This window comes from Ammodytes marinus (assembly GCF_949987685.1).
Source record: "Ammodytes marinus genome assembly, chromosome: 14".
Lineage (NCBI taxonomy): Eukaryota > Metazoa > Chordata > Actinopteri > Uranoscopiformes > Ammodytidae > Ammodytes > Ammodytes marinus.
In genome coordinates, this window is record NC_137218.1 from 27,510,234 (window position 1) to 27,534,983 (window position 24,750).

At 43.4% G+C, this 24,750-nt stretch overlaps 2 protein-coding genes across 2 annotated transcripts; both read right to left on the reverse strand.

Annotated features, from left to right (window-relative positions):
* Positions 1 to 4,553: 4,553 nt before the first annotated feature.
* LOC307260787 (uncharacterized protein) lies at positions 4,554 to 5,221 on the reverse strand. The gene is made up of 2 exons (XM_080041102.1): positions 5,128 to 5,221; positions 4,554 to 5,022 (listed from the first exon to the last, which is right to left on the reverse strand). Exons 1-2 carry the CDS (start codon positions 5,152 to 5,154, stop codon positions 4,573 to 4,575), a joined length of 477 nt encoding a protein of 158 aa, XP_079897228.1. The 5' UTR covers positions 5,155 to 5,221; the 3' UTR covers positions 4,554 to 4,572.
* Positions 5,222 to 14,966: 9,745 nt separating this feature from the next.
* Positions 14,967 to 20,054, reverse strand: ftr83 (finTRIM family, member 83). The gene is made up of 7 exons (XM_080040429.1): positions 19,385 to 20,054; positions 18,833 to 18,928; positions 18,431 to 18,664; positions 17,760 to 17,919; positions 17,583 to 17,645; positions 16,939 to 17,007; positions 14,967 to 15,854 (listed from the first exon to the last, which is right to left on the reverse strand). The coding sequence occupies exons 1-7, from the start codon at positions 19,958 to 19,960 to the stop codon at positions 15,328 to 15,330; spliced, it is 1,725 nt and encodes a 574-aa protein (XP_079896555.1). The 5' UTR covers positions 19,961 to 20,054; the 3' UTR covers positions 14,967 to 15,327.
* Positions 20,055 to 24,750: the final 4,696 nt, after the last annotated feature.

Genomic DNA, 24,750 nt, shown 5'->3' on the forward strand with positions numbered 1-24,750 from the left:
TACCATATTTACCAAGAATGCACAGCCTTTCACCGTGCAGCCAATCTTTCAGTCATTGTAACTCCTTTCGATACACGGCAACACAGGAACGGTTCCTTTTTGTCAAACGGGCGTTTATTGATGCCTTTCTTCTTGCTGTACACACCATCCACGCCGTGAGAACTTAAACACAGTACAATACAGTACGTCAGATAATAGTTCGCATCAATAAACACTAATAAAGAAATGAAATCACAAAAATACAATACCTCGTTGGCTGCTTGTAACGAAAAGAGGTTCTAACAGAGATTTGTTTGAATTTACTTATAATACAATGCATATAACTTGGAAATCATACGATGAGCTAAAAACAACGTGTTTACTGCTCCAACTTCCATATATGTTCTCTCATCTCATCAGTCCGTAGGGGGCGTAACGTTACAACAATTGTTCCGCCTTGCAACAAAATTGACAGAATACACATTCTCACCAGGGGGTTTAATCACACATTTGTAATAATATTGTATAACCTTGCTCATCATGAACTTATTTATTGATATTTATTTACCCTATTTAAAGTACCCTTTCAGCAACAGCTACACTCCCACCAAATCACTCATTGACCTGAAATGCGGGATTTCCTTTTTTTTTTTTACTAGTTTCAAGTATCTGTATGCATGTGTGCATGACTGTGTGTATGTGTGCGTCTTAAACGGCTTCTACTAATGTTACTATTTTATGAATAGGTCTTTCTAAATGAATCAGTCTTGTGTGAGGTTTGCCCTTGTCGACAGAAGTCTCGCTGAGCACCAGCTTCAGCTTGCGCACTTTGCCATCTCTTCCAGGCTGAGCTTCGATTACTCTTGCGAGCTTCCATTCATTTCTTGGAGCGCACTCGTCCTTGAGGATAACAATGTCGTTCACTTGTGAGTTCCTTGATGGTCCGTGCCATTTCTGACGTTGTTGTTGGTTCAGCAGATATTCCCGTGTCCATCTTTGCCAGAATTCATTTGTCAAGAACTGCACCTTTCTCCATCTCTTGTGCAGATACAGATCCTCTTTACAGAACTGTCCAGGCGGTGGCAGTATGACTGCAGATTTCATGGTGAGAATATGGTTTGGCGTAAGAGGCTCTGGAGCCGTCGGGTCGTGAAGATGTTCAACACTCAAAGGTCGGCTGTTGATAATGGCCATTGTTTCGTACATGAGCGTCTTTAAGCTTGTGGTATCAAGTCTGTTTGCCCACTTGTCAAGCATGGTCGTCAGGATGCTTCTAATTGTTCGAATTTGGCGCTCCCAGACTCCACCCATATGACTTGCTGATGGGATGTTCACAATGAATTCACAACCGATTTCCCTTTGGCGCTCTTGATCCATGCTCTTGAGTAGCTCTGCAAACTCTCTTCTAGCACCCATAAAATTCGTCCCCCGATCACACCTCAGTTGTCGCACGGGGCCTCTGATGGCTATGAATGTTCTGAGAGCGTTAATGAACGCATCAGTGGTCATGTCGTCTAGGGTCTCTATATGCACTGCTCTAGAGCATAAGCAGGTAAAGATCAACCCATATCGTTTAAGTTCTTTTCTTCCTTCTTTCACAAGGAATGGGCCGAAGCAGTCGAGTCCACAGTAGGTAAATGGAGGACTTGTCAGAGTTCTCTCTTCTGGGAGATCTGCCATTTGTTGAACTTCTGTGGTTCTCCTATACTTTCTGCATGGGACGCACTTGTAGATGTGAGAGGAGACGACACTTCCGCATCCAAGAATCCATATTCCATTTGCGCGTATCTCATTCATTGTCATCCCTCTTCCTTGGTGGTGTACACGTTCGTGGTGATACTTGACAATCAGGTCTGACACGTGTGCTTTCCGTGGCAGTATTGCTGGGTGCTTCACATCGTGATGCAGAGCTGACTGAGACAACCGTCCTCCCACCCTGAGGATATCATTCACATCGAGGTAAGCATTCAGTCGGTAGAGCTTGTTGCGCTTGCAGAGTTTTTCAGCTCCATTGCATTTGATTTTCTTTAGTTCATCAGCAAAGGCTTCCTCTTGTGTAAGCTTGATGATGAACAGCTCTGCTTCGCGTCTCTCTTCCAGGTTTGTAGTTTTGCCGGTCCCTACTTGACCTCCACTACGTTTCCTGACGTATTTCTTTAGTCTGGCGACAGCCTTCACAGCTCTTGACCAATCTGAGAACTTACTTAGACGGCTGAGCAATGGGTTTTTGATTTCGACTTTGACAGTATGAACACAGGCTTTCCGCAGTTCTGGGTCAGCGTCATCCATTTCTACTATTGGTTCTTTGATTGACAGATTTGGTTGCCAAAGGAAGTCTGGTCCCTTCAACCAACAAGAGTCCTTCAATTGGGCTGCACTGGCTCCTCTAGACGCCAGGGGCCTCATTTATCAACGGTGCGTACGCACAATAGAGTGCGTACGTGGCTCACTAAGCAACATTTGCGATTTATCAAAAGTATACTTGACGGGAAGAAGTGCGGTGTTCCACGCACAATATAACCCATGCGTACGGACAAAAAGTGGAGAAAGGAGAACTGGCGACTCCAGTCGGCAGATGAATGAAGTACGAGAACGAATGTGTCTGTGTAAAATTAATCGTATTAAGCCATGCATGCATGTCATACATCGGGAGTTCCTTTGCAAAACGGATAAAGCCATTCTTACAATTAATATGCCTCGACCGATTTTTCCATGGAGTGATACAAAAAAACTGATTCTAATATTTAATAGCCTACAAACGGACATATATGAGTGCACATTTAAAACAGATCTACTTTAAAACCTATATTCAGAAATAATTAAAGAATAACCTGCCTTTTAGCGTTTCTGAAGATCGAACTGAGGCACCAAACTAAACGTTTTCCTGTCGCCATATCCCCAGAAGAATATTATTTTCCAAATTGTAAAATAGTGTAAAATCTATGTATTTGTATTTTTCGTTCATTCAACTATTTTCACTTTATGGATGTTTTTCTCATGAATAAAAAACGTGAACAGGGCAAACAATGTGTGATGCTGTTTTTGACTCCTTCTGAAATAGGAGCGCAGAGTTTTAATATGATGTTTTACACATTTCTTTTTTACGGCCGAAGCCTGTTTTTTAATGGTTTTGTTTTTAAGCAGGTCCAACGCGTGGCAAGTACTTGCTGAAATAAAAATAAATAAATGAAATGTTTTGACAACGCAAAGTATTATTTTTATTATAATCATCATCGCCGCGTGTGTTGCTCGGAAATATTTGTCAACAATTAAGTCCATCATTAGGTCCACACCTGTATCTGTTTTGATGCAATTAGCTGGATGGGTATAAAGGCATGCAATTCCAATGCGCAATTACGCGAAATGGCTTATTTAGCATTACTGGAAGATCTGGCACAAAGAAGGATCCGGAGGGAGAGGGTCTTCCACGACCATGACGACCCGTTTTCCAGAAACGATCAATGGCTCATGAGCCGCTACCGACTGCCAAGAGCAGTCCTCCTGAACCTCTGTGCGGCGTTGGGCCCGGCTCTACAGAGGAGCACGCGCCGGAGCAACGCCGTGCCAGTCCCGCTTCAAGTGCTCTCGACCTTAGGATTTCTGGCAACCGGCACTTTTCAGAGGGAACTGGCCGACAGGTCGGGTATTTCGCAGCCAACCCTCAGCCGTGTTATGCCAGACGTGTTAGGAGGAATTATAGGTTTGACACATCTGTATATTCAATTTCCTTACACGGTGGGTGAACAGGCAAATAAAAAAGCGCAATTTGCAGCAATGTCCGGTTTCCCAAATGTAATCGGTGCTATTGACTGCACGCATGTTGCTATAAGGGCGCCAAGTGTGGATGAAAATGTTTTTGTCAATAGAAAGCATTTTCATTCAATGAATGTCCAAATCATTTGTGATGCGGACATGATGATTACAAATGTAGTGGCTCGGTGGCCTGGGTCAACCCATGATTCATTCATTCTGCGACATAGCAGTGTTGGACAGAGACTTGAAGCGGGGGCTGTGTGTGATGGCTGGCTTCTAGGTAAGCCTGATTAATGTATGTGTAAAAAAAACTACATTTTGGTATACTTCAGTGTCTAACCTTTCCTAACGTTGCAGGAGACAGTGGCTATCCCCTCACACAGTGGCTGCTGACCCCTTTCCAAAACCCTCAAACTGAGGACGAAAGGCGGTACAACGTGCGCCACAGCCAAACGCGGGCTATTATAGAACGCACGATCGGCCTCCTCAAGGGCAGGTGGCGTTGCCTCGATGCGTCAGGAGGGAGACTATCCTACAACCCCGTTAAGGTGTGCAGGATAGTTCGGGCCTGTGCAGTCTTGCACAATTTGGCACAACAAAGAGGTGTGCGTCTCCCTCCTGACGCAGATGGTGGGGTTGCCCCTGACCCCGACCCATACCCCCAGGCTTTTGAGCCAAATGTGGCCGCTGTGCGCCAGCGTTTGGCTGTGATGCGTCGCATGTAAAACAAACAAGGTATTGTAGCATTTATTTTATTTTATTTGTTAAGAAATTGTTGCATCGTTTGGTTTATGGCTGACAATACATCCCTGATGCCCTGCAGCTCCCTCACAACATCTCTCACAGCTGCAACGGTCTCCCGCTGCAGCTGCAGGACACTGTCCGTGAGGACTCGGTTGCTGGCCCCGGTTCCGCTGGTGGAGGCACCCACTCCGCCGCTGGTGGAGGCACCCACACCGCCGCTGGTGGAGGCACCCACACCGCCGCTGGTGGAGGCACCCACTCCGCCGCTGGTGGAGGCACCCACACCGCCGCTGGTGGAGGCACCCACACCGCCGCTGGTGGAGGCACCCACTCCGCCGCTGGTGGAGGCACCCACACCGCCGCTGGTGGAGGCACCCACACCGCCGCTGGTGGAGGCACCCACTCCGCCGCTGGTGGAGGAACGGCTGGTCGAGGCACCGCTGCCGCTGGATGCAGCACCCCCAGCCCCGCTGGTCGAGGCACCGCCGGTCGAGGCACCGCCGCCGCTGGACGCGGCAACCCCGGCCCCGCTGGAACACGTGGCAGCTGTTTTTTTTTTTTTTTGGGGGGGGGGGGGAATAATAAAAAAAATAATTAAAATTCCATGTCTCTTTCTACTCATTTTAAAAAAATCAAATACTAATTACTTACTCGAGTAATCAGGTGGCCCACACGCATCAGTGTCACCTTCCCCCTCAGAGACCACGCCGCACAGTAGGGATTCCCCTATAATGCTGGCCATCCTCTCATCATTGGGGGTCAGCTCCGGTGTTCCCGTTCCCCCTCCCGTGGCCGTCACGCTCCGGCGATGAAGCGCTCCAGGCGCTTTTTGGCATCAACTTTCAGGTCCGACCACTTTTTTTTAATTTCGGACACTGTCCGACCCTCGGACGCCGAGGCATTGACAGCGTCCGCCACCAATTGCCACTCTCTGGCCTTTTTCGCGTTTGTAATTCCACTACCGTGGCTACCAAATAATATATATTTTTTTTTTCCACTTCAGTGATTAGCGCCTCCACCTCGCACTGTGTAAAATTTCGCTTCTTCGTCTTTTTCTCCGCCATGATTTCATGAATGAATATTCATTTAGGGCGTTCCTATGACTATTTATAGGCAATTATGGGCGTGAAATTAAGCCTTCAAAGCTGCGCCACATTTAGTATTGATTGTGATTTACGAAGGGACACAGGCGTAGGACGTGCGTGCGCACTGCTTCATAAATCGGAAAATATCTTTCGCACGCACTGCCCTAAATCCTACGAAAGCAACCTTCTAACGCAAATCCTACGCAAAGTTTGATAAATGAGGCCCCAGGTCTGCTGGGTTGTCTTCGGAGCGGACATGGTGCCATTGTGCAGAGTCGGTACTTGATTTGATTCGCTGTATGCGGTTCGCAACGAATGTATGGAATCTCTTGGCATCATTATTCACATAGCCTAGCACTACCTTTGAGTCGGTCCAGTAGTACTCTGGCAGAGCTTCTATTTCCAGCTCTCCTCTGATGAAGTCACCACTGCGCACAGAGGTTACTGCAGATGATAGTTCGAGTCTTGGGATTGTGGTCAGTTTCGTGGGGGCGACCCTCGACTTTCCCATGATGAGTGAACAGCTGACCTGCCCGGTTTCACTTGTGACTCGAAGGTACGAACAGGCACCGTAGCCTATGCGACTTGCGTCTGAAAAGTTGTGTAGTTCATATTTTGAAGTCTTCCCGGATTCATCAGGTGAGTAACTTCTTGGGATTTTCAAAGATGCCAGCTCAGGTAAGTCTCTCAGCCATAACTCCCACCGTGGGCGGACGTGTTCTGGAAGCGCTTCGTCCCAGGTTACCTTCTCGCTGCACAGTGTTTGAAGAATCTGCTTACCGAGCAGTATGAATGGCGCCACAAAGCCAAGTGGGTCGAAGACAGAGGCGACAGTTGAGAGCACTCCTCTTCTAGTAAGTGGTTTGTCCTTCACGAGGATCCTGAATTGAAACTCGTCTGCTTCAACACACCACTGGACACCAAGGGCTCGTTCGATGTGTTCTCCTAGTGCCATGTCTTGATCCTTGACTTGGGTACATTCTGTTGGTGGCACTGAGTTGATAACATCCTTACTGTTTGACACAAACTTGTGTAGTCTCAAGTTTCCCGTTCTGCATAGGGCTCTTGACTCTTTGATCAGGCTAATTGCCTCTGTGGTTGTAGAAGCACTTGTTAAGCCATCGTCGACGTAAAAACTTCTTTGGATGAACCTTATTGTCTCTTCTTTGTAGTGTCCGCGGCCTTGTGCGGCAAGGTGCTTGAGGGCAAAGTTGGAGCAGCCGGGTGATGAAGCTGCCCCAAACAAGTGCACGCGCATCTTGTACACCGAGGGTTTAGAGTTCATATCACCTTTATCCCACCAGAGGAACCTCAAGTAGTCCTGGTGTTCCCTTGCCACGTGGAATTGGTGAAACATCTTCTCAATGTCACACATTATGGCGATTGGGCCCTTCCTGAATCGGATCAGCACACCAACCAAAGCGTTCGTCAGGTCTGGTCCAGTTAAGAGGTGATCATTGAGCGATGTATCTTGAAAACGTGCAGAACAGTCGAAGACTACTCGTATCTTCCCTGGTTTGTGAGGGTGGTAGACTCCGTGGTGCGGAATATACCATGCTGGTTGCTTGTGGAGTTCAGACTCTGGGACCTTGACAGCGTCTCCACGAGCAATGATGTCATTCATGAATAGAACATAGTCATTGTAGTACTGTTCGTTCTTTCTTAGTCGTCTCTCCAGTGCTGCTAATCTGTTAGCTGCACATCTTTCGTTATTTGGCAGACTGGGTTTCTCCTTCTTGAACGGAAGTGGTAGTTCATAGTGCCCATCGTCTTTCTGTCTTATCCCCTCTTTCACTCTTGACATGAAGAGAAGATCCTCTTGAGAGACTGGATTGTCGTCTGTTGAATGATCTGCAAAATCCATTTCAAGTGCTTTGATGATTTCCGACGGATTCAGCTCTTTGACCTGATTTCTGCAGACAAAGTGTACTTCTTCCTTGAGTCGACTTAGAGGTTGTGCGGCAGGAGTCACTTGTCGTACAATGACCCTATGGCTCACACCTATTGCATCTTCATACTCAGTAGCTGGCTTGGAACAGCCTACAATGCTCCATCCAAGGTCGGTCCGTTGACCATATGGATGGCCTTCTTCTCCGCAAAGGATTTCTCTGGGAAGAAGAGCTTGATGGCAGTTGTAACCTATCAGTAGGCCGACTTGGCAGTCCAATGGTGGAGGAATCTTGTCGACCAATGGTTCAAGATGAGGCCATTTTTGAGCTGTCTCTGAGGTGGGAATGTGCGACCTCTCAGCAGGAATGAACTCGCGTGAAAAGAGAGGTGGTAGTGAAATCACTTTGTCCATGTTGTAGCCTCTCACTTGAAGGTTGTACAGTTTTTGACAGGGTATGACTGTAGAAACTGAAGACATTGTGGAAAGTCGCAGACAGGCATTCTCTTTCTTCGTGTTGAGCTCTTGAGCAACTTGGTTAAGGACGAATGTCGTGTCACTCTGCGTATCCAGCAATGCATATGTTAAGATCTCATGGTCAGGCTGTTTTGTGGAGGAGACCCAGACTGGTACTATTGAGGATGTGTGTGAGCCTTGATTGCCTTGGGCAACTCTATTGGTGGTTGCAGTGGCAGTTGCAGGGGTTTGCTCTGTTCCTCTGGCCTTATTTGAGTCGCGCTCCACTTTCTTTGCTTGAGAACTCCTTTGGAAGTTGTCGTCATGCAAGCATGTTGGATGTCTTCGTCTGCATGTATCACACTTGCTCTTATCCTCACAATTTCTGGAGTGGTGACCGGTCTTTAGACAGCCGAAGCAGAGTTTTTCTTCTTGTACGAATTTGATGCGATCTGGGACTGTCTTTTCCACAAACTTAAAACACTTCTCCAGCCGATGTCCAGACTTCTTGCAGAAGACACAAGAGACAGTGTTCTGTGTTGTATTTGTTGACAATGTTTTTGCCTTTATGGTTTCAGTCCTTGTCTGCCTTGGTTTCTCATTCTGTGTATTCTTGAGTGCTTGGACAGAGGATATTGGGTCACACGCCAGGTCTGCTTCCTTTGATAAGAAGTTCACCAACTCTTTGAAAGAAGGATATTCAGCCTTTGCTTGTCTTGCTTCCATGGCTTTACGATTCCATCTCGACACAAGCCAGTCTGGGAGCTTTGACAAGATCTTCTGACTTTCAGTGCAGTCGTTGAGAATCTCTAGCGTCTTAATATGAGGTATTGCAGCCTCACAGCTCTGGAGGAAATCTGCAAGTTCTCTGAGTTCGCATCCGTCTTTAGAGTTTACCTTTGGCCACGCATGGAGCTTGTCTCTGAAGGACTTCCCGATTACGAAAGGGTCTCCAAAGCGCTTCTCTAGCAGCTCCCATGCAGTGTCGTACGCTGCCTCTGTGCCGATCAGGAAGAGTCCTTCAACAGCTTTCTTCGCAGCACCGCTTAGATACTTTCTCAAGTAGTAGAGTTTCTCATTTTTTGGAATGCCTTTTCGGTCAATTAGTATTTGAAATGACAATTTCCAGTCGTTGTACTTTATGGGATCTCCCATGTATACTGTAGGTTCAGGTATTGGGAGACGATTAGCACTCATGGCTTCAGCGAGAGCAGTTGCTAAATCAGGACCATGTGCCTGCACCTTTGGTGGAACTTGTGCGACTGATTGAACGTCGGGGCGATAATGACTTTGTACTTGAGTTTGTTGAAGAATGAATGCAGGGCTTGATGCTTTGAGGGTTTGTGAATGATATGGTAGTTTGACATAATGTGGTAGGCTACCTACTTCGGACTTGTCACTGTGTCCATCGTACACCTTGACTCGGGCTGTGGCTGCGTTCAGCCTTTTTACTTCTTCTAGGCGTTCAAGCTTTCGGAGTTGATTTTTCATTGCCTGTTGTCTAGCTAGCAATTCAGCTTCAAATTGTGCAGTGCGTAGCTTCTCTTCAGCCTCAAACTGTGCAGCGCGTAGCTTTTCTTCAGCTTCTAATCTTTGAAGTTCAGCGACTTCCTTGTCCTGCTCCTCTAGCACTGACAAAACTTCTTTGGCAGCAGCTGCTTCAGCTACAGCCTCAACTCTCTTGACTGAATGATTACTCAACTGAGTGTTGTGTTCTGAGCGGAGGTATAGGGACTTTAATGATGGACTTGATGAATTGAAAATGGAGCCGACGTCTGGCCATTGCTCCTCATTCACTGCAGCATCGCCGTCAACAAGTTGTTGTGCTCTTTTAATCATGAACTCAGACATCGCTACACATGCATCCACTTTACGTCGCACGTCTGCATCAGGAGCTTGTATTTGACGGAGTTCTTCATATGTTGTCTTAACGTCAGTGCATGTGGCCTGCAGATTATCAATCAAGTTGTTTAATTCTTCCTCTGAGATTTCATCACTCATCAACTCTTTAGTTACCTTTGCGTTACACTTCCATTTCTCATAAGCAATCCTGTATCTGCGATGAATGCCTTTTGATTTTTCTTCTTGAAGCTCTTTCCCTTTTTCCGTCAAGGTTCGAGTTCTTTTGCTTCTTCGCACAGTGTCTTCTCCTTCTACAGCTTGGGCATCAACCTCGGGCTGAGCTAGTTTGTCTGTATGTTGTTCGGTAATGTGTGAGCTTGTGTTTGAATCTGACATATTGAAATAATGAGGCTTGTCAATTGACAATGTGTTGAGAAGATTAATTAAACTAATTTGGTAGTAGTTTTAAATTATTTGAAATACCTAGTCCTTTAAGTTAGGCCTATTTAGCCTAGGCTATTTTTGACTTGAATAGCCTACTGTTTACTTGCTAATACTGCAAATGCTTCCTACAGGCTTGTGCAGAAAGTTGTTACTAAGAGGAAGTTACTTGGGCCTATTTTGATAATCACTTAATTTTGGATTTATATGTACATTGAATCTCCCATAGACTTATAAATTCAACTTAAAATGCCTTTTGCTTAATAAACAGAAAATGTACAAGTCTTGACCAAACTCAAAAATGCCTTATAAATCTGGCTTAATAAACAGAAATATGCAAATATTTCTTTAACTTAAGAATGCCTTTTACACCTCGCACAATAAATCGAAATTACACAATCTTCCTTTTGAATTATGCTGTTGTACCGTTTGAAACTAAAGCCTTCTTAGTCTGCAGTTGGACTAATTTGCAGTTAAACACATACAGTTCGACAATATCAGCAAATGAACATAATACTAGTTTGAAACCTTCATACAAAGCACCGTTTGCAAAGCGATAACCTGAGTCCTTGTAAATTCCAGGAACTTCTTCTCCCACCACTCGGCTTTGGCGAGGCTTCTTTGTCCTGGAAATCGACTTGATTGACAGGCAGGCTAACCTACGTCTTCGAGATGCGCTAGCATGAATGGAAACTTAGCTATCACTAGGCTCGTTCGACCTGTCGCCGTCTTGCTAAGACCTGCGCAATTATGACGCTCGTCTTGCTGAGCGCACTGCATTATGGTTAGACTTTTTGTCCCACTTGCACCCGTGGCTGGCTGCGGCTCGGCTGCTTGAGACTCTGAAGTCCCGCGGTATCAAGACGGACACAGACACTGGAGCAAGTCGCTGCAGTTGCTCCCCACGGGCTGCGGGAGCGAAATGTCTGATGGGAAACGTCTTGCTGACAGGCGGAGCTGAGCGCTAATTGGGAGTTTAAACCTCGTGCCTTTGATGCGTTTCCCCAATTGGTTAGGCAAAAGTCTGACATCACCGCTCAAAATTAAATTACGATCCATTCTTTTTGATTTTAATTTATGTTTAATCATAGGCCGCCACAATATGCATTTAAGCAGAAATGTACTTAATCAGAGTTAAACCTCTGAACCCTTGACATAGAAATAATTTGGATGTGTAACTCTCCTGTATAGATATATTTACAGAACAAGTTTCCCAAAAATTTGTAGGAAAAGGGTAATCGAAGCAGTGTTTTTATCAGTGTTGGATTATGGAGATATAGTTTATAGACATGCCTCTGCTACTGCCCTAAAACCCCTTGACTCGGTGTACCATTCAGCCCTTAGATTCATTACATGTGATTCCTTTTAAAACTCATCACTGTTCCCTGTATGAAAAAGTCGGCTGGACATCCCTGTCATTAAGACGTGAGTTACATTGGTTTTTATTTATTTTTAAATCCTTAATTGGTAAACAGCCACCCTATTTATCAGCTATGCTCGACTGGAACTCTCAGTCTTTTAATACCCGATCCAGTGAGCTGCTGCTTTTAAAGGTTCCTAGAGTTCACTCTAAGTTGGGAACAACTGCTTTTAGCTATAGTGCCCCCACCTCTTGGAATGCCCTTCAGAGCAACTTCAATATGACCATTCTCCCCACTTTTTCTTCTTTTAAATCTATGATTTCTGATTTTCACCATCACCACTGCATTTGTTTTAACTGAATTAATTTTTTAAGCTCTTTTATTGTAATTTTTTATTCTTTTGATCTTTTTTATCTTGCTAGGATTTTGTGTTTCTCTGTTTTATTCTGTCACTCTGTTGTTATTGTTGTTGTTGTGTTGTGTGCGCTCGTCGGCGTTGTAAATGAGGGGAACCTCAATGCCTTTCGAGTTTGAATAAATAAAGGTTTCAATCAATCAATCAATTTAAAAGTGAACACAAACTTGAGTCACATAAGATCTTGGTGAAGTGATATCTTTATACCATTAAGATTAAATCATAGGCTTATTTCAAGTGATCTAAATGGTCTGGGGATTGTATTTTACATGTAGTGTCGCAAAGCCAGACCAAAACTACAACAAGTAGTTTGTTTGTTACACATCATAATACAGTTCATCATATCCATCTCTACAATAATAATAAGGGATCTTTTCTTAGACCTTCTTTATTTAGGCCGATCATATTCGTTATGTGAAGGGAGAAATACTAAACCTCCTTTATTTGGATTTGTAAATTATTCTTGTAAATTATTCTTTATCACTTAAAAGTAGGTGTTCTAGTAAAGTAACAAGAAAGATAAAGATGTGTGGGGAATGGGGATATTATATCTCGTTTCTTGTTTTGAAAATGCCCCTCGCTTTTAAAGTGTTTACTCGTCTTTGTGTTGTGTTCTGCTTCTAATCGGTTGTAGCATGTGTGACTCTCCTGCGAATATGTTTCTAATAGGCCTTCAAAATAAAACTAGAAAACGAACTGCATCCGCAACAAGGACGCTACTTCCGACTCGGAGCTGTCCGGCTTCAGTCCTCTTTATATGTCCATGCTTCAGTCAGGCATTTTCGTCACTCCCCCGACTGCACTCGGCTACTCTCGTCTACTTTCCAGACGAGCTGAAAGTTAGGTCGAACGAGCCTACTGTTCGTTGATCTTGCTTCTGTCGTCTTCTTCCACCGTATGGTCCCGTGTCTCTCCTACCCGCGAAGGCAGTCGAGTTCTCACTGTAACTCCTTTCGATACACGGCAACACAGGAACGGTTCCTTTTTGTCAAACGGGCGTTTATTGATGCCTTTCTTCTTGCTGTACACACCATCCACGCCGTGAGAACTTAAACACAGTACAATACAGTACGTCAGATAATAGTTCGCATCAATAAACACTAATAAAGAAATGAAATCACAAAAATACAATACCTCGTTGGCTGCTTGTAACGAAAAGAGGTTCTAACAGAGATTTGTTTGAATTTACTTATAATACAATGCATATAACTTGGAAATCATACGATGAGCTAAAAACAACGTGTTTACTGCTCCAACTTCCATATATGTTCTCTCATCTCATCAGTCCGTAGGGGGCGTAACGTTACAACAATTGTTCCGCCTTGCAACAAAATTGACAGAATACACATTCTCACCAGGGGGTTTAATCACACATTTGTAATAATATTGTATAACCTTGCTCATCATGAACTTATTTATTGATATTTATTTACCCTATTTAAAGTACCCTTTCAGCAACAGCTACAGTCATGCTCCCTTCTTTCACAAAACATAAGTGAACAAATATAACATATGGACTCACAGAACAATGTCAAAGCTCACCCGCTGACCATAACCTTTAGGTTGGTGTGGAGGAGTTTTTCATATCCTCTCTACTGTATCTTCAAAGTTTCCCCTCAAGGCTGCAGTTTTCGGATTCCACAATCTATAACTCACCTCAATGTTTTTTTGTCAGAGTCATCAGCTGTGATGTCTGATCTCTGGCTAGTGTTTTGTGTGTGATCGGTTCTTTTCTAACTGAGCAGTTTGATGATCAAAATGCATCAGTTAAGTATCGTAAAATAATCAGATATGGAGAAAAAATGTCCCTGACAACATGGACGTATACCTGAAGACCAGAATGAGAAACATGCTTAGTCATTATTGTATCTAGACCTCTACAATACAGCCAGACAAAACATAATGAATGTACAGTCTCAATAATCCAGGACTACAATAACTTCTGTAAAGCTCATTACGTTTAACATGGCTCATAGTGTGCGAATCCAATAATGAATAACTGAAAGCTAAACCTCTTCACTTTCAGACTGAACTATACAAATATTTAAACTACTGCCAGACGAGGCTCAGTCATCTGTGACCTCTGGAGCCTCTCAGTCACACCTCACCAACGTTCTGCTACAATTCCTCTCGACCCTCTCTGACCTCCGTAAAACCAACGCTGCTGTTCCCACACATATCCATTCACGTCACACACACATAAGGAATAAATTCATTTTGCATAATGATTTGTTTTCCATGCAGGAACATAATAGCGCTGACCGGCATTGGTCGGGTTCAGTTATTATTGTTGTTTTAGCTTTCTGGACCATTCGTTTTTTTCCAGAGAAAGCGGAGGTATTTCTGTTGTACTCCAGTGATCTCACAGCAGACCAGAACAATGTTATTCAGACAGTTTTTTATATTTCACAAAGAACCCATTAAACCAGCACATGAATGAAACAGTTCAAATACTCTCCATAAAAGCTTGATACGAGTTACTTAACATGTTCTGATATGTTCTTATAGACACCAAAAGAGTTTAGCTTCCTTAGGAAATGAACTCTCTGCTGTCAACGCTTGACAATACTATCTCTGTATTCTCATTGAATTTCAACTGCTAGTCACTGTTCCTAGATATTTGTAACCTTGTTCATCATGTATGATGCTGGCTTTTGGTTTGACTATGCCCTTTTCTTAAATCTATGATAACCCCTTAGTCTTCGCCACATTTATGTTTAGGAAATTGTCATCGCACAATTTGACAAATGCAGATAGGGCACTGCCACCATCAGACTGGCAAACCCTTACAGAGAGACGGCAGGGTGGGGTCGTCTGAGAACTTGAGGAGATAGGCTAGCTGCCTTCCTGAGAGGACCTGCACCCATCTGTACATGATAAAGAGCAAGGGGCAGAGGACACAGCCCTTAGGAGAGCTGGCAGAAGCCTGGTGATGATAGTTAACCTGAGAAAGTAAAGTCAGGGATAGTGGCTGAAGAAAAAAAAAGGCAACAACGATATCGCAATGTATCCGTGTTATAAAATGTTTATTGATAACAAATAAGTGTATAATAATATATATATAAATGATCGCATGGCATATTTCAATCAAGTACAGCCTTCATTAAGTGTAAGAATAATTTAAAAATGCTCATTGCTTTTTCATACACATCATTCACATTATACACATGTTGATTTGCAGAATATCCACAGTGTATCAAAAAACAGTTCCCCTGAAACACAACACATAGGCATACCCATATATACGTAAGTCTTAGAAAAACAAAATCACCAATCTTGTAAAAGAATCATAACATATCATAATATCCCAACCCAGACTGAATTACAGTTGGACATTGATCATATAGCTTTGTGTTATCACGATCACATCTGGAGGAGAGTGACGGCTGAGTCATACCAAACCCATAAGCCTGGATAGACAGGCTCGGTAAAGGAGGCCTTGAAGCGGTGGATGAGAGACATGGTGTCCCCTATGGTGTAGAAAGAGAGGGTACCCCCGGCGTGGTCCAGGAACACCCCTATGCGTGAGGAGTAGGGTGCGCTGATTTCGAGCTGGTCCTTGCTGTGGCGGGCCGAGTAGCTGGCGTCGGTGCAGAAGAGGCTCCAGGACTTGCGGTTGTAGCCGATGCGGGAGCCGTCTCCGTAGCCTATCCTCTTGATGCCTTTGTAGGTGACCCCGATGGCAGCCCCTTCCCCGCTCCAGTCAAACTCCCAGTAGTAAGCTCCTCCAGAGAGGGGCTCCATACACAGGACCTGGGGCAGAGAGTCGAAGCGGGCAGGGTGGTCGCCGTAGGACTGGGGGTCTCTCTTGAGGGTGGCTTTCCTGTTCCCTCGAGACAAGTAGAGCTGTCGGTAGGCCGTGTCCGGGTCAAGGGTGAGCTGGATGGCATCTGGGAAGATAAATTGGACGTTTACTATACAAGGCGGATGCATTTAAGTTTAAGTTGATTGTGGTTAAATGTAAATGAGGAAAGCCAAGACGGTCAAAAGCCTTAAAGCACCCGCCACCATTGCACTGACAATTTTAACTATCTTCTGCGTTAACATGATTTGAAGGCAAAGTACGAAAACCCCTCTGGCTGGACCCAGAAATCAGAATATAATAATCCTATATACTGTAGATGTCACCTGCTCGCGCTGTGCAGGTCACAGTTGGTGGGACACCCGGTGGCCACGACTAGGTCTGCCCGGCCTATGATCTGGAAATACCAGAGGTGTCAACACTGTTTGAGAGTTTGCTACAGACAGTTAGTCAGGCATCTAGTGCATTTTTTTTAAAGATATTTTTGGGCATTTTTCATGCTTTATTGATACTTTTGAAGAGACAGAGGTGAAATTGGGCAGAGAGGGGAGTGACATGCAGAGAACGACCGCGGGCGGGAATTGAACCCGGGTCTGCTACTGGGCCCGGCCAGGGGGGGGGGGGGACGCCCTACCAACTGAGCTAAGGGCGCCCCCATATAGTGCAACTGTAATACTGCTCCAGCGACCCTTAAGACTATTCAATTGTTTTTAGTTAAATTCTAGTCAAAACTGGCCCCGGACAATTTGCTTTAAAACAGAATATTCTTATAATATCAGAGGACAATGAATTAGGGTTTTGAGTAACAATAATGATATCGTAATGTATATTATTTATTGGGATTTACTTTGGATTATGATTTGACTGGTTTTTCATCAGCCTTTTCATGCAAACACTTTAAGCAAGGGAGGGAGCACTTAAACTACAAACGTAGATACAATCACAAAGCTTTGTAAGAGCCATCTTATATATTCGCAGTAAATCAATCCCGGTCTCTTTCAGCGCGGTAGTACATAGGGTAGTAACTGAAATCATATTTTGTGTGGTCAGCCACAGGGTACGACAGAGAAGCTCATCAGAATTTGAATTTGCCAAATGCACTGAAATATAGCAGGCAGAGCAAGTGATCTGTGTCAGAGCAGAGAAACAGAATGGGAGAAGATGAGACTCACATTTCAGGAACTCATCCCTGTGCTGAGGCTCCTGGACTGGGAGGGTCCTGTACACGGCAGCTTCATCACCTGGGGAAGACAATAAGTGTTTCACGTCAGACAAAAAGTGACCATGGCATAATGCATTATAATGCTTTTGAATTTAGCAATTTTTTTTTTTACTGATCTAGAATTGCTTTATGTTAGGGGGGTGCAGAGGGTGCAAATACCCGTTTCGGTATGAAATGCTTAGGTGCCCTTTTTTAAATCTCTATTCATACCAGAATATTTAAGGAGGAGGTGCCCTTTTTTCATTTGTCGCCCTTGCCCCAAGAGAGTCTGTGCATGCCCCTGCTTTCTGTTATATCATGCCATGTATCCAAAGTAACTGTGCAATGCAAAAGTTAGTCGTATGCAGACTGTGTATCTACCCTATAAAGGATGTCATGCTCCAGCTGGGACTGGAAAAATCAAACAGGATTGCATAAAGTCATAGTGTAAACCTACTGTATGTTAATGATGCTCAACTTTCAGCTTTGGTTTATAACATTTCTAAACACCAACTCTCTGCTGGCTTTATGCCTCTTATGTCTAGAAGTCATTTGAACTACTGTCATTACCACATCACTTGGTTGTCTACATTAAATCAACAAACGGTAACTCACTTTTCATGATTGACTTTCTCTTTGTCTTGGAGTCTTCCAGTTGGCAGAAGGTCATTTTGTTGACTGCAAAAAAAGCACACAAAAGTGATGGGTTAGTTCACGTGGTAAGAGTGTTGATGTGTTGGTAAAATGTTGGTATCACGGGACCGAAGGACTAGCTGGCTCCACCACACTCACCTGATTTGGCCACCTTCACCAGCTCTTCATTGCTGAATTCGTTCAGGTGCTGTTTCATCTCGGAAACAGCTTTTGTGACCGGGCCGAAGTTGAAGTATGGGTTGACGGCCACTGTAGGCAGCTCCTCAGCATCTGTCTGGGCTATCAGCATGTGGAAGCTCTAATAAGGGAAAAACAAAGTTATGATAATGTATATGGGCTATTTTGAATTACGTTTTTGTTTCCTTTTTTCAGGTTGCACAGTGCCGTTATTGTGATATATTACATGGTACTTTTTAGGGGCTGCACAATATATAGAAAATATATCCTTATCGAGAATGCTGATATTGCGGTATACGTATCGCAAAGACTGCTTGAACTACAATACTTGATAGCCTATATTCCACACGCCATTCATTCATGCTCTGCATGTCAATATATTTGGCCAATCAGATGAAGACCTACTGCTCTAATGCCTTACTTACTTACTGTCTGGGGTCTATGTTGGCAGTTAACTCAAAAAGGCATAAAGACATTGACACTGTATATTTTGTTTAATTATCGCAAGTGATATCGTCATCGCAATATTCAACAATGTTATCGCATATTGCAAGGTCTCCAGATAAGGTGCGGCCCTAGTGTTTCCTGCATTAGGTGTGGTCCGTCTCAGTGTATGAGTGGCGGTCAGTCACCTGGATGAAGTGGATGTGGTCCTCGGTGCGGGACAGGGCTGTGATCTCGTTGTCTCTCCTCTTCAGATCAGCGATCTCGTGGGTGAGTCTCTCCAGGTGTCCATCTGCGCTGTTGAGTGCTGCTCTCTTGTTGGAGGAGATCAGCTTGGACATCTCCTGCTGCATCCTCTCTATGGAACGCAGCATGTCCCCAAACATCTTCTCACACTCCTGCAGCGCCCTCTGAGCTGAGCTCTGTGAAAAAACACATGGAATTTGTCATTAATCAACTTGGGGTCACAATGTTTTTTTTTACAAGCCCACAGAGATCACTCCTACATGGAGGAATGTTGTCTGTGTTGGTTAGCGGATTGAACTTCCCCATTCAATATTAGGTGGTTAGTCTTCGTTCTTGGCACAAACCTTGAGGGAGTCCACTGCTTGTTTTAGCTCATCCATCTGCTTGAGTCGGTCGTGAATCTTCTCCTGGATCTCAGCCTGGGTGGCGCCCAGGCGTTGCTACGAGGAAAAACAAACGGACGTTGTTGTTGAGGATGAGAGATTTTTTCCACAGATCAACTACACAAATGAACAAAATCTCCTTATCCAGATTTTGAAATCTTGACGTTTGACTTTACAAGAATGTAGAGATCAAAGGTTAACACTGGAAGCTCTGCCTTCAGGTAGCAGCCTTACTTTCATACGGGCGTGTCTCACTACATGCTTGAGGCTTTATTTTATGGGCTTGTTATGTCTATTGTAAGCTGACCTTTCATGCATTCCCTGCCACTGTGTAACTAGTGCAATAAAGCCTAAAGATATGTTCCAGTGTCGTAACTGATTTACAAATGAGAAAAAGTTCCACACAATCCTTGTCTTGTGTTACCAATTACTATGTAATACTATGTAATACTATGTAATACTATGCCAGGTGCTGGTGACTGACTGTCACTTGAAGTAAAAGCGTTTGCCTACCTGCTCGTCCGCCCTCTCCTGCTCAGCAGACACCATGTCGTGACCCTTGTGCTCCTTGACCGTACACAGCACACAGATACACATCTGGTCCGTGCGACAGAACAGCTCCAGACCCTTCTGATGCTGGGGACAGATCTGCCTGTCCAGGTGACCGATCTCATCCACCAGCTTGTGCCTTTTGAAGGTGGCCGACTCAAAGTGGGGCTTGAGATGTCTCTCGCAGTAGGAGGCCAGGCACATCAGGCAGGACTTGACCGCCTTGTGCTTCTTGCCAATGCAGATGTCACAGCCTACGTCCTGGGGTCCGGCCATGTTGTAGTCCGGGGACGGAGGTGGAGGTGGGAAGGCTTCGGAGTTGCGGGACAGGGTGGACTGCCTGGAGCCGCCGATGCGTCTGGGTGTGGGCCTCTTGGTGTAGGTGACCCTGCACTGGGGGCAGAGGTAGGTGCCTGTGCCGTCAGCGTGGTCCCAGTAGGTCTTCAGGCAAACGGAGCAGAAGATGTGTCCGCACGGGATGGACACGGCATCCCGGAGGTATTCCTTACACAGATAGCAACCTTCCTGATCGTCTGACATGGAGACAACTTATAGGTCCGTTCCTTGTAGTGCAGTGACAGTGAGGGCAGCCAGTGACTTGTGGTAGCACAGAGGCAAAGTGACCTCCCAGGTACTACAAGCGGTAGTTATATAGAGTAAACAGAGAGGGAAGATAAACAGGTTAAGCCGAAACCAGTAAAACGAGGGCGGGGCAAGAAAAGAACACAGTCAGTGCCTCCAACAGTTACCAAATGAAAGCAGAATGAATGAAATGTGTTCATCAGACAAAAATGTAGTTATTCAAGGTTTATATTTTTGATTTGACATAGACATCTTTAGAATAAAAATAAATAAAGGGGATTTTATACTTGTATGATCACAAAAGGTGCTCTTTAAAATAATTTTCATAGTATTTGCATTCCAAAAAAAAGATGAGCAAAAGCAAAAAAAAAAAATGGAAATTCAAAAGTACTTTGTAAAATGTATGAAACTATGTAGGCCTATTGTAAAGAAAGCACAGGCGTGTCACACTTCTGCAGATGATTGCACTTTTATTGCTGAGAGTTACAGAGTGCCTGGAGATAAGCCGTTCCCTTTGGTCATGTGATGATACTGAAATCTCAAGATGAAAAGATTACTTTCTGCACTTTGATTAAGGACAATGACCTTATTGTAATAACAACTGACTGCCTCTTGTGAAGCATCATTGTGATGGATGGTCGATGGATGAAGTGCTGTGGTGCAAAGTTAATCACTTATTTTTGGCCGTAGTTAAATTCAGTTGTTTTGGGTTTCTTGAGCTGGTGACATTTACTTAACCTTCACCTCACCCGACCAGTTAATTATCAACTGTGTTTTCTAAGTGCTGATTTTTCATGAGGTTTCACAGCACATCTGACCTAGGCTTCTCCTAGGTCAACGATGGATTTGCATTTTCTGTGGCATATGCTCAACTGTAGTACTGTCTCATACAGAAATATGTGCTTTAAGGAACCAATCAATCATAAGAGTGCTTCCTCTTCTCAGTTTTAATACCTTCCCTGTGTAGATTTCATCTTCCAGTGAACACACCTCCCAGCCAAGATGGAGTTTCGGGGCTGTTGAAATGGAGATAGGAATGCAACTACACTTGATAGCCCAGATAACAGGAGGGCCGAGAAAGCTTGCTTAAAAGATTCCATTGTGTGAGCGCCAGCAGGGCCCCAGCCGAGTGCCAAGCGTTATTGGGTCTGTTGTCCGTCAACAACAGTAACTACAGCAGACATGCAAGACTAAATGTAGCATCTTATTTGACCAAAGAAAAATGCACTGACGGGGGTCCCACTCTTAGGGCGAGACGCTGCACGCAAACACTTTGTTTTTTCAAGCACTGGTCAATTTGAGTTTTTTTTTTTTTTTTTTTTTTTGTTCCATAACACGTTTCTTTCATACTAGTGTTTATCAAAGGTTGAACATTTACATTTAGGTGTTAATTTGACTAAACCTTGTCTGTTTGCATCTGTATATTTCTCCTATAAAATCATCTTTGACGGCCATTATCTTACTATGAGTTATTTTCAATACTCTGAACCAAAAATCTCAACTCCAAAAGCACTAACATCACCTAAACTTTCCATAATCATTCTTAGCACTATTCTAAAGGTAATACAGAAGGATTTGTTCATATATTGATAACTGTATTACTTATGACTAGTGCAGTGCCCGTAGGAAGCAGGTAAACAAAGAAAGATATTAGACAGTACATTTGGCTGCTATCATTGATGGCTAATTTTACACTGTTGAAGGTTATTATTAGTAACTTACTTTGTAGAAGTTGGCTATAGAGTAGGGCAACATTCCTTAGTGTATTGTGTAAAGATAACCACAAACTAATTCCTTGTGTTTTGTTAAGTGAAATGAAACACACAATGTGTTAATTAAGTGTTGAAGCCTAAAGAAGAATCGAGCTGTACAGGTGTTACCTATAGGCTACAATCTGATGAAGGCCTACCCTGCAAACTGCCATCCATACTGCACGATGCACTCAAACTTACTATCAGTTGCCTATAGTAAATATGCACTGTGTATAAAAGGAGTCTATGCTGCACGCCATGACAACATTGTCAACCCCATTACCATTACTGTTAGTATTTGAAAGATAAGACAGAGTTTGGACACACACAGAGTGTGAGTGTGTGAACGTTAACGTGTCAGTAGCAGTCAGCTGTGTGTGTGTGGGACGTGTGTGCGCGCGGGCACGCTCGGGCTTTCGGTTGAGCTTTTAAACGGATATAAAACATGTTGTGGAAGCATCCGAGACCGTGCTGTATTATTACAGTGAAAATAGCGTTAAGTGCAGTCTTTACCACTAAAGCGGACAGGTGGAGCAGCCAGGTGAGGAGTTGTTGAGGAAGTAAGGCTGTATCGTCTGCTGTGTGTGTCTGTCCCGCTCGTTAGAGGGAGGCGGGGTTTATATTCGGAGATTACTTCATCCTCCGTGCTCACTGTGGCCTTCAGTGTGCGCACGTACGTCTAAAAACTTCACAATGAAGGATGCAGTATGCACACCTTCGTGCTGTGAGCAAGAAATATCCGGAAGCTCATGCCGATCTGACTAAAACTCAGAGAGATATGCGAGCCACAGACAGACGTTTCTTGCTTGATAGATAGATAGATAGATAGATAGATAGATAGATAGATAGATAGATAGATAGATAGATAGATAGATAGATAGATAGATAGATAGATAGATAGATAGATAGATAGATAGATAGATAGATAGATAGATAGATAGATAGATAGATAGATAGATAGATAGATAGATAGATAGATAGATAGACAGATAGATAGATAGATAGATAGATAGATAGATAGATAGATACATTTCTGTTTTAAAACATACTGAACATGCATTTTAAAGACCTGTAGGCCCTACATAGTATTTTTGTATTAAAGTCAGTTTTTAAAGAGATGTAAACTTAGATAGATAGATAGATAGATAGATAGATAGATAGATAGATAGATAGATAGATAGATAGATACATTTCTGTTTTAAAACATACTGAACATGCATTTTAAAGACCTGTAGGCCCTACATAGTATTTTTGTATTAAAGTCAGTTTTTAAAGAGATGTAAACTTACACACGAACAGTGAGATAGAGCCAAATGTTCATGTTTATTCAAACATTTCTGAAAAAATGTGTATTCAAAAAATAATTGTAAAAAAAAAAAGGAAATCAACTGGCAAAGTTTCATGAAGATATATATACTGTATAACATATGGATCATATTTACCCTATTCACCTGCAGTGTCTTGCTATAAAAGCAAATGAGGCAGCGTTCACTGTGCTCATAAAAAAGTTAAAACTGTCAGTGTTAACAAAAAAGCATATATTCACGAATGACTTGTTTATTATTTATAGACTTTTCAGCTCATGGTTTGACCAAGAGTTCATATTTAATATTATTTGCACCCACTTTGCTGGTGAATTGAATCCTTCGCATCCCATTTCTACTGGTCAGTGACAAATACAGCAAAGCAAAATATGAGTGACAGGTCAAAATGGAGCAGTTGTGTCACCCTGCAACATTCATTTCATTGTCTTGTAAGGTCATCTGACTGTAACCAAAGCATTGGTTTTTCTTTCTTTTTATTTTAGCAATAATTCCAGTGGCCTTTCAAATGGAGCTATAGGTTTTCTTTGTCCGTACCTTGCTGGTCCTTTAACCCCACTTTTAGTCAAGAGATGGACTTGACCTGCGCTCCAAATCACATACTTTTACTTTTTACTACATTACATACTAAAGTACAGAAAAGTTTTAGGGCCACAGGAGAGAAAAAAAAATCAGATAAGGAAGATTTTTATGTTGAGAAATGTCAAGAATAATAAAGACGAATACTCCAAAATGCTATTGGAGTTAGTGGGGCATTTCTGTATTTTCAGCATATTACAATTGGCATGCATGTATTGGGACATCCTAAATCTTTTTTTTGGCATACTAAATAGTATGGGAATTGGAACACAGGGATAGTTTCTATTAAACCAAAATATAAAGTTGTTATGGAGAAGCAGAATTTTGCTCGACTACACTGAATTAATATCTGAGTCTCGGACAAACACTGGTCCTTGTTGACTTGTGCACTACTGAATATGTTTCAAAACAAACATGATCAAACACATGTGTCAAGCTGACCCTCTCTCCTCTTCAAAGGGTGTGTTACTATGGTGCTTTCCCCTGAACCACACCTGCATTTTTCTAAGAAAAAGCCTCAGGTCTGATCTTATAGTTTGAAGTTCCAGTTTCGCTGACCAACTTCATTTGCTTATGTCCATCAGCCCAGAACCATCGTCTGGCTTTAGGGCCAAACAAATATTTGAACAAACTATGCACACACACACACAGGTAGGTGTGTGTGCTGTGCCTTTATACAAAGTAATCTTTAGAGGGATTTTGAACCTCTGCATGAAAAACTACACATGGAACAGAGTGAATGAAAACACTGCGACTTGAAAACCACTAGCCCTTTGCTCATAACGTCATGGACAGACAGACAGACACACACACACACACACACACACACACACACACACACACACACACACACACACACACACACACACATTCTAGTCATGATCTTATCTTGTGCATTTTATTTGGTGTCCACTTTGTGTATGTACTTCTTTGAATGCAGTTCAGTCATTCACTCAACTTGTGCAGGTTTCTGCTCATCTCCTGGCTGAGGTTGTCATGACAACAGTACTCCTTTTCATTCAAGCGTGCTCTATGGTTCATGTGTGTCCACTATTGTCCCATAACACCTTGGACTATTGCCCCTCTTTTGTTCTTT